The sequence below is a fragment of the Rhamphochromis longiceps genome, linkage group LG18, assembly GCF_057381845.1.
Source record: "Rhamphochromis longiceps isolate RC_006_pf linkage group LG18, R_longiceps_female_GT1.1, whole genome shotgun sequence".
NCBI classification, from domain to species: domain Eukaryota; kingdom Metazoa; phylum Chordata; class Actinopteri; order Cichliformes; family Cichlidae; genus Rhamphochromis; species Rhamphochromis longiceps.
Window position 1 is genome coordinate 20,433,360 of NC_140574.1, and position 15,531 is coordinate 20,448,890.

A 15,531-nucleotide genomic window follows, 5' to 3' on the forward strand; every position below is an offset into this window, starting at 1 on the left:
GCTCCTCTGTCTCCTCTCCCTGCCTCTTCTCATTTCGTTTCTGCCCCATTCTCTTTGTCAGTCAGTGTCGGATCAGTCTCTATCCTCGCTCCCCGTCTTGTGTCTGTACTACTGTGTAAATGTTCTAGAGGTTTTTTTTTCTTTTAATTGTAGTGTATATTGGTGTATATGGATATGATGTGTTCCTCCCTGTGAAGCGTTATAGAGCAGGTGATCATTCACCATTTCATGGTCATGACGCCATTTGTCAACGTACCTAAATGTTTTTGTCCTTCTGTATTGGTATGAAGTAAATCTGTTGATGTTCTAGTGGCCCGTGCACTCACAGGGTGGCCTTAAGCTTGTTGCAGCTGAAAGACGCACAAACACACGTTGGAAACACTGGAGTTTATCTGGAAGTCTGTTCATGCCTACACACACACACACACACACACACACACACACACACACACACACACACACACACACACACATGCTGATTCTGTAAATGATTGATGATTGAAGCGATGAGGCGTTGGCAGTTGCTCAGGCCTGTGCTGAGGCCTTAATTCATGGAAGTGTCTTTATCACATGTGATTTACTGATGTGGCCACTCCCAAGTGCTTACACACACACAAGCATATGCTACATTCTCTACATTACCCTCCCATGATGGATGATGAAGGGCCTGTCCCAGGAATTGATGCCGCTAACCCACAGGTAGGTGAGATGGGGAAGTGACAGTTAGGATGATGTACAGAGGAACTCACACTCGCTGGGGAGTCCTTCTTCGAGCCCTCTCCTCTACATTTTGTCTTCTGAAAAATAAACATAACTAGAGTTTATGCAACAGTAATTATTGCAGTGATCAGCTTTCAAGTAAGTACCTTAACATCTGTCAGTGCTTTTTGAAGTCTGATCAAAAACCATCCTTCTGTCCTGATAGCAAGCTTGAAAAAACGTTTCTTCTGCCAATTCATTTGGGACTTTTTGGGCCTGGTTGGACTAAAATGAATTGCACGTCCTCCAAGAATTTGTATGACCTTGGTGAACAGTCAAGCTTCTTTATTCCAGTCACATACACTATTTATCAGAATGTTTGTGCCTGCAAAGCAAGGATTTCATTAAATGAATGTTTATTTAGGTGCACAAAGAGAAACTAAGTGCCAATTAAATTGTGACAAAACGCATAATTTGTTCCTTTTGTGAGACAGACTGAACTGAGGATTAGTCATCTTTAGTATCTATTTGTTTTTCCCAGACTTTACACAAAACAGCGCATTACTGTGCCGCTGTAGAGTAGTATTACTCACAATGAGCCTCAAGAAAACCATGAATGTATATATACTCATTGCATGATCATATCTTTTATTTTACCTGCTTTAAAAATAGTTTTATTTTATTCTTAATCATCAGGATATAATGATGTCATCTGACTTGGACTTCCTGCTTTTGCACAAAATCAAACAAGAGAAGCATGTTTTTTTTCTCAGATAAAAACTGCTTTCCACACATCAGCTTTTACTCAGCATTGCCTGAAGCTGAGAGGCTTTTTTTTGCCCTCAGCTAATCCTCGCTTCCACCTGCTCCACCTGAAGAGAGGAGCATTTTGAGCAGCACTTTGGCCACGCGCCAGAAGTCATACCCCCCAAAGTTGGAGGTCGAAACAGGGTTATCTTACTGGGAAACAAAAAAAATTAAATAAAATGAAACCTCCTCCAGAACTTCCTTTCTGTTTCCTTTCAGGAAATAAATAATAAGGAAATCATTTGGAGCGCAGCATAGAAACATGCCTGTTCAAAAGATTGATTTCATAAAAAATGTCAGTCATATTATTTCTAAAATGCATGGTTGCTTCATACCAAAGAAAGTACTGGCATGTCAGTGTGCATTAAATGTGATTTTAAAAGGCTGTTGAAAGGTAAACCACTGTGGTTTACTTATTATTGGTTTTCTGTTAACGTGTTGTCCTTGTAAAGGTTTTCCTGTCAAACAGCTACTTAACCTTTTATGGGCTCATGTGCTGCATCAGGTGATTCACAGCAAATTGTCCTTTATAGTGTTATTGATATTAGTGATGCAATATATATATTATTGAAATTGTTAAATGTGTAGTGCTTTTTGTGGGCAATTGTGGAAGCTGGATTGTGCCACAGGAATAATAAGAGTTCCTTTAAAATGGCTTATCACAATTGAATAGATACACAAGTCATAAAGTGAACAGTGAACCATCGTTAACCTTTTAGAGACTTTAAATACGACAAAAGAAATGAACTGTAAATGTTTTTAAGTAGAGTAAGTCTATAATTGTTCTGCTGATACGCTCCATCCTCCACAGCCAGCTTTTAATTAATCATGCACTACATTTTATGATCGTGAAACACTTCTTTTGGATGATTTTTTTTCTGAGTGTTAGCTGAAAGCGGAGGTATCAGCTAAATTGTGCTTTTTTCTCACCATTATGAGACTGTTGTTCTGACATATTCTTGGTGGGGACGGGGCTGGGGCCGACGGGTGTGTGTGTGTGTGTGTGTGTGTGCGTGCGTGTTACGTGTGTGTGCACGTTCCAGAGCCACAGCTGAAAGGCATCGTGACACGACTGTTCAGCCAGCAGGGCTTCTACCTGCAGATGCAGCCGGATGGAACCATCGACGGCAGCAAGGACGAGAACAGCGACAACAGTGAGTGGAGCATTTTGGAAGCCACAGCTTCCAGCGTAAAACATTTAATGGCCACGAGTCGGTTATATAATAGATTGCTGCCTTTATACGCTTTAGCATTTTTAATTCTTATATAACTCGTGCTATTTGGGTGACCTAAAGCACTCTAAAATTAATTTATGACACCCTCGCTAAATTGGATTATCTTGATTGAAAAACAGATTTTAAAGGCAAGAAATACCCCAGAGCCAAATGCTCTCTTTTCTGCATATGATTATGTAATAATATGCACATAAATGTGCCAAAATCTGCTCAAATGTTTTATGTACTCCAAGCCTGTTTTCTCAAAAATGATGTAGTCTCTAAATATCATATTTATCTGGTAACTATAATTAATTTGCTATAGTAAAAACAATTCTGGTATCCCCACCAGGTCCCTACTAGGTAAACCATTTCTACTGTGTACACTTCATGATTGAAAGTGTCACATTGTTTTGATTGATACGGCTCCAAAGCACGTGTGACCATCACATCAAAATTTCCTTCCTGGAAAAAGCCATTGCTAGAAGTGGTTGTAGGCCCATAGCTTCACTCCATGCCACAAGAACCTCCCCTGCAATATTTCACTGCAATCGACTTTCCATAGTGAACTACCAGTGAATAAATAGTCTCTGGGGTATACCCCATCCACCTCCACAAGAACAGAAAGGAGTGCAAAATCAGCCGTGTCTGTAGAGAGTCTCTTATATTAAAACTTGCAGCTTTTTGTTAAGAGTTTCCTATAAAGGATCAAGGAATAGACAGCACATATGTCAGGGGGGAACAACTGTCAAAGCTATAATGATGACACTCCCAGTCTGGAGTGAGGCCAATACAGGAAACCAACCATGACTTTTCTTCTTCTTCTCCTGCCTTACTTACAGAAAACCGCAGCCACAGCTGCTGGACCAGGGCAGTTATGTGCTGAAATGAATGCTTCACTCCTCCATTGTTGTTGCTGTATATTTTAAGAGGAGATAGATCTTTAATGAGAACCACTTAGGGCATAAAGTGAGGGTCTTCAGGACAAAACGGATTACTGCATAAGGGGGATGGGAAGGAAAGTGAGAAACATTCACATATAATGCATTTCATGTGTTTAGCTTGAGCAAACAGCTGGTTTTTTTTGTTGTTTCTTTTGAAGGTTTCCATTGTGTCTAAAGGTTTTAGCTGGTTGAGGGTTTAGCTGCATGTGAGGATTTCCCCACCTTTAGGTAATCCTCTAGTTAAGCAGTCCCCCTGGCCCAGGGATGGAAGAATGCAGTGAATAATTCAGCCACAGCAAACTAAAAATACCATCTTCTCCGTTTGTACCCAATGAATAATTCTCTATATTAGATGCCTCAAGCATACAGACTGTCTAAAGTAAGACACACAGAGGGAAGAGGCGAGCAGGAGGTGCCACTAGAGGAATTCAAAGTGTAGAATAGAGGAGAAGATGGAGACAGTAAGAGGAAGAGAAAGGGGAAGAATAATCGCTGTCAGAAAAAGAGAAAGGAGATTTTGTATTCAGGTCTTGCACTGAGCCATTGATCTCTTAGCTGGATTATTAGAATAATAGATTATCCTCCACCCTTCAACTACGACATCCTCTGACCCGCCTCATCCACAGCTTTAGCTGATAGAATACAGCAATTTATTTTCAGGGGGTGCTTCAGTGGAACCGATGGTAGTGAGGAGCATGATGGCGCCTGAATAATAGCAGTGACCTGTACCCAGAGTGCACTTGGTTTCCATTTTCATTTTTATCAATTGCTTCATTTCAGTGCGGAACGGGAAGCGGTGAAACAAGGACACCGCTGAACAGGAAACAGTTTTAGTGACAAAAAGGAGGAAAATGATGATGAAAAATGAGAAAATAATGGAATTTCTTCTTTAATCATGCCTCTCTCATTTTTAAATAGCTCGATTTTATTATGGGTTTGGCAAATTGTGCAAAGTGCTCGACTGAGTCACAAAGTTGCTGCCTTCAGGCTCAATATACAGTTACAAGTATGGAAAATTGCTTTAGTGGTAAGCATGACTGGCTGGAAGCTGTACGCTTAACTAACAGCGAGGGCTTAGGAACACCGTTCCATTAATTACCATCCATGTTCAAATTTGAACAGTTATTAATTTGATTGTCATCAGTTGATCGCCTGCAGTAATTATCTGCACACTCTGAAGCCCTAGAAAGATACTGCTGGTTATGAGACACCTGCGGTTTCAGGCAGTCACGCTTCATCTATCTCTGATGCTCCGGGTTTGATGGATGGAATAAGGATAGACTTCCTTATTACCTGAAGACCCATACGCTAATTTCAAGTGCTTTCAGTTTCCAGCTGGAGTGTGGAAAAAAAAAATAAGCTCTATATAATTGCAAATGTGACAGTGTATACCTGGATTTCTCTCTGGATTTGGAGATATGCCCTTGGCATTTGAAATTTGGCTAAGTTTCTTTCTGAAACTTTTCCTGCAGGGTTTATTTCCTGCTGTGCTAGTATTCCTCACATGAAATTCACTTGCCTGAGTCTAGCCGCTGCAGGATTTTTTGTAGTCGATTACTGCTCTTCTGGAAGACTTGGCATTTTGAGGATTTTCCTTTATTGAGTTGTTTGAACCTATTTTGTCTGGCCCTTTGACGATAACAGATCCCTGGAGAATCGCTTAACTCTTCCAGCGCCAGCCCGGCCTCTCTTTTTTCAGTGAGAGATAGGATTGAGGTGATTAAGGAGGAAGAATCAGTGTGAGAATAGTCATCAGGTAGTTATGGAATCAATCAAATGCTGGTGCTGGCATTTAGATGATAACTGAATGACAGCTTCTGTCAGCTCTCAAATTTTTTGGCAGGCAAATGAGAGCAGGGATTGTGGATTGTAATTATAACATAATAGTGTAGTAGTGGGCCATATTTTATGTCTCTTTTCCTCCCACTATTCAAGCAAGGCCGAACTGTTGATGGTGCCTCTGACAGACACTGCCAGACATCGACGAGACAAACGCAGCAGCGGCTAATGGAAAGAGGAGTGAGGGAGCATACAGAGGAGGTAAAGAAATGACGGAATAAGAAGCAGGGAACAGATGGAAAAATAGCTGAGAAGTCTTAGAAAATCAAACTGAAGGGGCTGAAGTACCCATTCTGTCTGGCCTCAAGGGTATATGTCCCTGCATAGCGGCCGGCAGGTATCACGCGCACCACTGGCCCCGAGGTCAGGTTTAAACCATTGGCAGCACGTCGATATTTATTGAGTGAAATAGAATCTGTTCAGAGGACAGACCTGTGTTGGCCCGATGCCTTTTTTTCCCCCTGCCAGCCTTTTCTGGTAGTCCCCATTGACACTTGCAGAACAATCACTCCAACATCACGGGGAGTTCACAGTACGCAAAGCACGCCCTCACCAAACCAACGCCCTTGATGGTTCAGTCCGCTCAGGAGATTCAGTAGCATTTGCCTGCAGCAGTTTAGTGATTGATGGGGTCTTAAATCAAAACACAATTTCGGTTGTTTGCTATCACAGATCTATGTCTACGCTGTTTTATTGACGCTCGTCTCACTGCTTTAAAGATTATGCTGCATACTTTCAGGTATGGATCAGCGTTCAGTAATCACTGAGTCAGAAGCAGGTTTTCAGATTGCAGTGGAATATGATCAAAATGAACGCTGATGACTTAAAACCTGAACATTTGTGCCTGGACATACTAGCTGCACTCACAGTAAGCCTCATTTCTACCGGTATGGCAGCTTATCAATTCCTTTCTGACTGGCAGTGCCAGTTACAATTTCTCATATTGGAGCTGCTGCAAACAGAGTCACATATGTGTGCATAAATAGTACATAGTTGCTTTCATTTTGCAAAATCTAAGCCATCCAGGAGACTTGAATTCAACTAGATGTACAAAGAATCACAGGATGCTTTGTGATTCTTTGTGCAGTTACCTCAGCTAGATGTCATTAAAAAAGTTTTGGATTCCTGCTGTTATGCGTCACTGTGCATCAGAGTTCCCTTTGTCTATGTCCTGCACTGTTCACTTTACCGCTGACAGACAGCCAAAGAACAGAGATCAGAGGGTGTTGTGTCTACAAGAGTTAAGTGAAAACTCAATTGTCCCATTCTGTCCTTTGTGTCTGATGTCTCTCTTTCGTCTCTGCCTCTTTGTAACTGTTTCTCCTCCACTCTGTCTGCTCTGCAGCCCTGTTTAATCTTATTCCCGTGGGTCTGAGAGTGGTGGCCATCCAGGGGGTGAAGAGTGGCTTTTACATTGCCATGAATGGCGAGGGCATGCTCTACAGCTCGGTAAGACGCGACTCCTCGCTCCAGTCACGCCGCCATGTCGCGCATGTTTGAGCGGTGCCAGCATGCGTATTTCTTCATTAACACGTGTTGTGTTTTGTTCTGTTTGTTGTCTGTTTTAATATCCCATTGCTGCAAAGACTCAGCCCTGCCAATCCCTTTCATCTCTGCTAAATTTAAGAGCTCTTCAGATGTGCCTTTGTGTTGCTGTGCAGCACTTATCTCTCCCAACCCCTCCCCATCCTTTGTTGCACCTCACATGCTTTGCATTTAATTTGATATTAAGTTCAGTGCTCAGTGAAGTGCTCTCAGTTTGTTTTGTATGAGAAAAAAAGTGTAGCGTAATCTTAACATATTAACAGAAAGACTCTGGGGTAAACGTTACAAACGTAAATGTGTAGAATATATGCACCGGGAGTTGGGGGGTCTCCAGCCAAAAGATGTGGCTGCTGCATTGAAGATCAAGACATGCATGTCTTAGGAAAATGAGCTGCAGAGGGAGCGTGTTTGTAAGACAGCGAGAAAGAACTGCAATACATATCCCAGTTGGGATGGTTATATAACCTCTAGTCTTAGAAGAGGATAGTGCTACTGAAGAAAGAAGCTGATGGGAGGGCTGCATCACTCCCAAACCTCTGCTGAGGGACTTGGTGATTGCTGTGTGATTGCCAGACAGCCATGATAAATGACTGGCGAGAGCTGGAATTCACAGACTGCCCATCAAACTTTTTCTCTCTTAAAATACTCATAAAATACTTGAAGGACACAGTGAAGCCTGTGTCTGCTAACTTGCAGCTTACATTTATTGATAAGGGCGCCGCTTTACTGTTAGGGTGACAAGGGGAAAAGTTTGAGTTGAGAAGATGAATGGTGGACGCGATGTCTTTTTTTTGGTTGTTTGTTTTTTTTAAATGTGCTCTTGAATAACTGAAAAATTAGCTCAATTTACCATCGTTATTTCAGAATGACAAGCAGTTTTTACTCAGTACAACTTGAACACAACTCAGTGCCTAGACAGATGTATGAGGCACTCACAAGTTCAGAGAAGGACATACAGTAAATGCGCATGGTTTTATGACTCACCCAGTAGACAGATTCATTCATAACCAAAGGCTCATAAACAAGTGCACATCTCTCAGTCCTACTGTGAAGCTTATAATAATTCTCCTCCCACCTATCTATGTCTAATTAAAGTTTAATCCTGCCCAGACAGCAATCTTTTAATTTATCAAATTGACTCAAGTTGGGGATGCTGAATGACCCCCACACAAACCCGCTCTTTATAAAATCATCATTTGTGTCAGAGTACTTTATTATTATTAATTACAAACCATTTAGTACTTCAGTGTCAAGAGGCAGCTTTTGGTGTAACAAACATTTGTCTTTACTTATCATCATTTTATCCACATTTTTTTCGGATGCAGAATCAACTCTTTGAGCCTTCTAAAACAGCTAGAGTAATTTTTAATTAGAGGTTAGGATGTTTCTGCTGTAGCAGTCGAAGAACCGTTTTAATCAAAGCCACAAACTAAATGAATTTTCTAGCCATGTGGAAGGGGTCCGGTTCCTCAGATGTGAAGCATGGACGATTAGCATTGGTTATTTCCTTACCAATGCCTATAAGCCTATAAGCCTTGGAGGGGCTCATAAAAAGATTAAATTAACATGCAAACTACGTAAAAGCAAATATAGCCTCTGTTGTTTACCAGTACAGGTTATGTATGCGGATAAATAATAAAGCGTTGCAGGAATGGCATTATGGGGAGCATTTCTGTTCTTTATTCATGCATTAATGAGAGCTTTCTTGGTGCAACCACGGCCATAAAGTAAGTCCTTCATTCATTCCTCATTCTTAGTCACATTTACTTTTATTATTATTTGTCTGGGTCTTCATTGTTTTTCCGAGCCATCCTCGCTTATTCACTCTTGCTCCCGTCCTCCTGTCCTCTCTAAGATGAGCCTTCCATTTTACTATTTTGACTCCACCAACTATAAAGTTTGTCACTGCTTGTTTTGTCGTCTTGTTTTGCCTTCCTTACATCTGAGAGCAGAGATACATAGCTCTCTCCCCTTGGGAGATAATTACTGAGGGATATCCTCCTACTTCTCTAACACTGCCTCCCTTTTACTTTTTTCCTTCCTGCTTCTTTGTGCTGTCTTGTTAGTGAGAGAACGCGACAACCCTTTCTTCTGTTGTTGTTTGAGATGCTTCTGAGAAATTGCACTGCACCCTTGAGGACCTTTTCTGTCAGTCTTTTATCTGGGTGTCAGGTATCATTTTTTTTAGTACTATCACTGCTGATCAGTTAAGTCGTTACATATATGCTGCCTGGTTTTTCTTGCTTGCAGAGCTTGCTGATGAGGATTGGAAGCTGATGTAGCTGAGGGTGAGCTGGGTGATGGTGCTTATGTGGAGTGTTTAGTGATAAAGTGCGTGGGGGCTGAACATCTACAATGAAGAGTTCCCTTCCATTATTTATAACACTCAATATGACCTACTTTGCTGCACAACAGTAACCACTGCTACCGTCTACAGTATCTATCTATCTAAATATGTTAATTTATGTTGCAAAAAAATTGTAAATCGCACACTGTTTTGTTTTTAGATAAATGGCTCAATAGAAAATTGACGAAGGTTTGGTAGTTTGTCATTCTACTTGATTACTTTATGAGCTAAACTGGTGCTTCTGTGTGTGCAAACAATGTAGCTGCTCATGGTGTTGAATCTATGCTAATGCCATGTACAGCCACCTCCCCCCCCCCCCTTCCCCCCAAAGGTAAAAAAAAGTAGGTGCGATTTAATTGCAGACAATCAAACACATCATCTGTGGAGAAAATTGAGAAAAGACAAAAAATAACACCTTGCTTCAAAGTGACTGACTCCAGAGTCAGACACAGGGAAAAAAGATAAGCATGGAGGGAGGGAAAATTAGAAAAAAGTGAGAAAGAGAGTTTTCAGTTTAAGTAACGTCTAGACGATCCCAGACCTAAATCTCTCCAAGAATAATAATAAGCTCCCCGGGAGTTCCATGGCAGCGCTGGGATTGTCACAGGGCCCAGATCTCTCAGATACACCAGTGTCTCAAGCCCATGTTTAAATTGAGGTCCTCGCCGTATCCTCCACATCTTTATCCAAATTCAAAAGATGTCTGTCGGCAGCTGCTCCTCAAAGCAGAGCCAGAGAGTTGCCTCCCTCCTGTGATGGAGCCAGCAGCTGATTTAGATTCAGGATGCATTCAGCTCAGTTCTTTTGGCAACCCAGTTTGGCAATCCATTACATCTTGTTCTCATTCTTCGAGTTTCATTTTACATTCCATACATTGGCACTCACACCTTTCATAAGCCCCAAACACACACGTTACCTCACACTTATCTGGACAGAGGTGCAGAACCACCAGAGGTGGTGATGGGTATGAGGTTGTTTTGCTGGTTTTGCAGCTGGTATTAAAGTTAAGATAACCCGAAATCTAGATAAACATGATGTGAGTAACACTATCATGTCCAAAAAATCAAGGATGATGTGAAAATAGCAGCATTGGTCTTTAAAGTTCTCTGTGGAGTTTTTGAAGACTTCAGCGATAGAGGGGTTTTTATTTCTTTATTTTTCTATGATTTTCTATAAGAAGGTCACAATTATTTTGAGGTAACACACAAGCGCACATTTAAAAACTTTTCAAAGGTTGTTGGCTGTCTTTTGCTCAATTCTCTGTCAAGGTGATCCCACATTGCTTCAGGAATGTTGAAGTCCAGCTTCCGGGCCTCCTTCTATTCATTTTTACTGTATTGGCAGTGTGTTTGGAATCATTGTTTAAAACTAAAGCAGTTTCCAATCAGATTCTTTTCAGATGGTGTTGCATTGTCGGTCAAAATTTGACAGTTCTTTTCTGTGTTTATAATTCCACCAATTTTAACAAGCACCACCCAAAACCACAGATCACAGATTGGCTGTAGACAATCACTGGTGTTTTGACCTTCTCCATGCATATTGATGCCGATTTGGTATACCTTAGCCTTTTGTTACTGTTTTTTGTGAGAAGCTTCTTGACAGCCACCTTTCCATCGAGACCACCTCTGATGAGACTTTGACAAACAGTAGATGGATCAACTGACAGGCCAGATGCATCTCAATTCCTGTGTCAGGTCTTTCATGGATTTCCCCCCAATTTTTTAAGGACATGACATTCATTGTTCAAGACTGCTTTAAAAAAGTTGCTAGGAAGTCTGGCTCCTTGGAAGCAAAATATAGCGAAATGAGTGGTAATTCAATGCTGTAGTGCTACATTTATACCTTGTGCAAAGCAGGAATTGCAAACTCAAAAGGGTATTGGTGCGTTATTGTCCTTTCAAAAATCAGTTTGATGTTTGTTTCTGTCAAAACAGATGATAAGCTTTTATATTAAAAAAAAGAAAAAAAATGTTGTGAAAATATGCAGAAACAGCCAAAATATTTGCATTCAGTTAGCAGTTTTGCTGTGTTTATTCACAGCGTCTCAGGTGAAGCTTTTTTTTTTTTTATCAATCCGTAGGTCCAAACTGAGGTCCAACTAAAGGTGCAATGTAAGCACATGTCCAGTTTTGCTAACAAGTCTTCTGGTTTTGTCCATGAGATTGCTATGGAATATAAATAAGCATCCTTTCAATTACTTTAATATCAGCTTGCAGAGCCTGTTAGCTCTTTTTAAAAAACTTGTTTCAGTGCAGTAACAACTTCAATTAATTATGAGCTCCTGGCAGAGGAAGTGACAGGGCAAACTTGTTGTCCATATATTTGGGGCATTGAGAATGTGTGTTGATGTGTATTTTTGTGCTTTTTCTTTGTCCCTGCGGTTCTGTGGTTTATGTCCATTAATAAAATCTCATTAATCACAATAGAGTCTGACCCCATCTCTTCACCTCGCATTTCTACTCAGTCATCCGTGAACAAGGTTCTCTGTTAGAGACTTCAAAGTCACTTACATTTCACCCCAGTCATTCCCAAACTGCATCCAGGGTGCTTTCTAAACCGCTCCAGCTTTTCATGGACAGCACAGGGCATTGTTGCCGTGGAGAATGTGGAGGGAATTTTATAATGTGTCAGCAAAGCAAGTGGCTAATGGTGAATGGTAGGTTAGTACTTGGGTGCGTATGTATGTGGGTGTGTGTGTGTGCTCTTGGCCTAATTTGAGCACCAAACAGATGAAGTAGCGATGAAGCCTTCTGCTGTGTAATGTATCACTGTCTGCCCCCCACCCACTCAAACACATACATTCACACATAAACACACACAGAGCCAGACAGGCACAACGTGACCCCAGTGCCCTGACAGCGAGCCAGATCTTTGCCGTTTGACAGCGTTTCAGCAGGCATTCAGATACACTCTGCCGCCAGAGCTTGTCCTCTCTCCTGCTGACCAGTGAGACGTTTCCACACTGTCGACCATGTGACCTCCACTTTCCCTCAGTCCCTTACTCAGCCTGCAATGCACTGAGGTCATACACACTGGGACTCATTACTCTCAACTGCGGCGTGCCATCCAAAAAGAGACCACACACACACACACACACACTCTTTAAACTGTACTGAATATGACATGAACTAATTTAAAGCTACAGATTTTATTTATTTATTTATTTATTTTTTGCATGAAGAATCAGCCAAATGACTGTGTGTAATATACAGGTGCTGCTTAAAATGACTAACCAACAAAGCTCTACACAGATTTTTAGCACTCTTTAAATCCATACCACCTGCTGAAAAGATACCCAGATGACGTTAACAACTAGCTGATAAACACAGTTTGGACTGCACAGTAAAGATGCCAGATGCTTTCCTCGGGAGCTGGTAAAGCAAAACAGAACTAAAAAGTAAAGCAGCTATAAAACTTACATTAAACATGTGGTCAGAAACAGCTTTAAATTATTCCTGATTTGTATCAATTACTTCATAAAGGACATTTACACATGCATTAATCTCCCGAAGACGTAGAGTATAAGTATAACTGCTGTTTGTCAAAGCCTTACCCTTATCCTAACCTTAAAGCATGTTACTAACCATAAAATGCATTGATTTATGTTATGGGGACTTTCTTTTTGTCCCCACAAGGAAGACACGTCCCTATAACGTGATGGTATAAACAGATTTAGGTCCCCTCTACATGAGTAATACCTGGACTACACACACACTGTCACCTCCAGCAGGGAGCAGAATTGGGCTGTCACTCAAACAGACAACCTTAAAAGGGCACAGAACCTTGCAGGAGACATTAATAAATGAAATATAGCAGTGACACAAAAACACACCCATAGTACAAAGTCTGGCTTAGCTGAGATCTGAGATGGCCCAACATCTACCAAACCAGCTGTTCTGCCTGCATTTTTTTTTTTTTTGGCACACACACGACTTCCCTGCCCTTCAAATTGACTGGCATTAGATTTTAATTTAGTCTCGAAGAGGACATTGTTGTGAACAGGGACAAGGACTGAGGGGTTGGCAGCCTCCTTGTCAGCACACATTAATCAGCACATGTGTGGTGATAAGTAAAGATTTTGTGCAGAAAAAGCAAATTTGTGCATTTTCCAGCCTTTCTAACACGATTGCCAAAGGTGACAAATGACTGTGCATCTTTACTGTACATCTGGAATGGGTTACAGAGTCAAGAGCATTGTTTCCTGTCTTGCACTGTCATGGCAATAATCTGGCATCGCACGCAGGCATGGCAGTGTATCCAGTATCTGGTTCTTTCCAGTTTTCCAGTCATTACTGTGAGTCCCCTTGCCTCTCTCCTTGACTTACTTTGATAATGAAACCAAGAGATAGAAATCTTCCATTGTCACATTATTCTAATAAGACTATCGTTCTCATTAGTCTCCTGTGTGTGTGTGTGTGTGTGTGTGTGTGTGTGTGTGTGTGTGTGTGTGTGTGTGTGTGTGTGTGTGTGTGTGTGTGTGTGTGTGTGTGTGTGTTACTGGATGTTTACCGACCTTGGCAACTTTCACATACTGGTCATGAGTTCTTTTTTTATTTTGCTGCTTTCAGCTTTCATGTGGGTGAAAATGTATTTTCTGTTTGCATTGACAAATATCTATAACATTTTTACCTTCCTTCACTCAATCTTTTTGCAGGAGGTGTTCACCCCAGAGTGTAAGTTCAAGGAGTCAGTTTTTGAGAACTACTATGTGATCTACTCGTCCACTGTGTACCGACAGCAGGAGTCAGGTCGGGCCTGGTTCCTTGGTCTCACCAAGGAGGGACAAGTAATGAAGGGCAACCGGGTCAAGAAGACTAAGCCCTCATCGCACTTTGTTCCCAGGCCAATTGAAGGTATCATAAAACTTGTAGAAGCACATTTTTGGTACAGCTTTAATGTTATTTCTTTTTGATTTCATTTTTTTTTGTAATGCATGCACTTCCCATCACGTACACTAGTATTATCGTGCAACACTGGTGGTTAAAGCAGCGATCCACCAGCTCTAATTAGCCTTTGAAACCAGATAATGTCTTATCTGGCTTTAGAGGACCTTCATTACCAGCTGGAACTGTTCGGTTTGTTAATACGTTGGCATTAAGGAGGAGGGAGAAACTAATGAAACATAGTATAGGTGCATCATGGGAAATGAAAAAATCAATGTTCTTTTTTTAAACTTAGCAAATCCTTTTGACACACCTAAAGGTAAAATATATTGACATCCGCTGTTTTAGCTCAAACAATCCTTGGTATTCTTCAAGCAAAATGAAATCATTTGCATTGCATTCCCATTCTCCAAACCTGGCTTCTAAAGGGATTTATCATTTTGAGCATTTATTTTGCTCTTGCTTTGTTATTTGTCAGCAAGATTAACTATCTCATTTTCGATGAAGCTTAGTAGAGCAGTGTACGGGCAAAGGGGGAATCCTTAAAATTTTGTTGCACATTCAGGCACAGTTTCTCACAAGTGTGAAGCAGGACTTTGGACTTGGCAAGTGATTCACTTTCAGTGCCCCAGTAGTTTACATATCTTTTGTGGGAGCTTTGTTAAAATATCACATAGATATTGTTGTAATAACTTGTCAAGCAATGTGATAAAAAAGTGCAGACATGGCCTAATTCCCCTGTCTTCTCCCTCTCAGCCTGGTATAATTGTCCCAGCCTCACACCTGACCTTGTCTCTGTCTGCACATCCATCTCTTCAATCTACTCTCTACTGTCCCCATTCTCCTCTCCTCTCCGCTCCTCTCCGCTCCTCTTGTTTCCATCCCTTTCCTTGGCTTTCCATCTTTTCCACAGTTTGTATGTACAGGGAGCCATCACTGCATGAGATAGAGGACAAGCACCGCTCCAGGAAGAGCTCAGGGACTCCCACCATGAATGGAGGGAAAGCTGTCAATCAGGACTCCACATAGCATCTGAGGGAGGGGCTTCCAGCAGGGGGGAGAGGCCTCATCCTGAATGAAGGGAAGGGGCCAAAGGAAACTTCACCCGTCCCTCCCAATGTATGCACCACCATGGCCCGTGACAAACAGAGGGGTTTATGATGACAATGAGGAGCTATTACTGTACACCCAAGACAACGAAAACAAAAACTGATGTCTTGCCTGTGAAAACCTTTTAGATGAATTAATATGAA

General features: G+C 41.4%; 1 protein-coding gene across 3 annotated transcripts in view; it reads left to right on the forward strand.

Annotated features, from left to right (window-relative positions):
- The window catches only part of fgf12a (fibroblast growth factor 12a), a 31,560-nt gene extending 16,029 nt beyond the window's left edge, over window positions 1-15,531 (forward strand). For all 3 annotated transcript variants that reach the window (XM_085390248.1, XM_085390247.1, XM_085390246.1), the window contains exons 2-5: window positions 2,550-2,660; window positions 6,849-6,952; window positions 14,050-14,248; window positions 15,192-15,531. In XM_085390248.1, coding sequence (XP_085246374.1) covers window positions 2,550-2,660; window positions 6,849-6,952; window positions 14,050-14,248; window positions 15,192-15,307 — 530 coding nt within the window. In that variant the 3' untranslated portion in view covers window positions 15,308-15,531. The remainder of the gene's footprint in view (window positions 1-2,549; window positions 2,661-6,848; window positions 6,953-14,049; window positions 14,249-15,191) is intronic.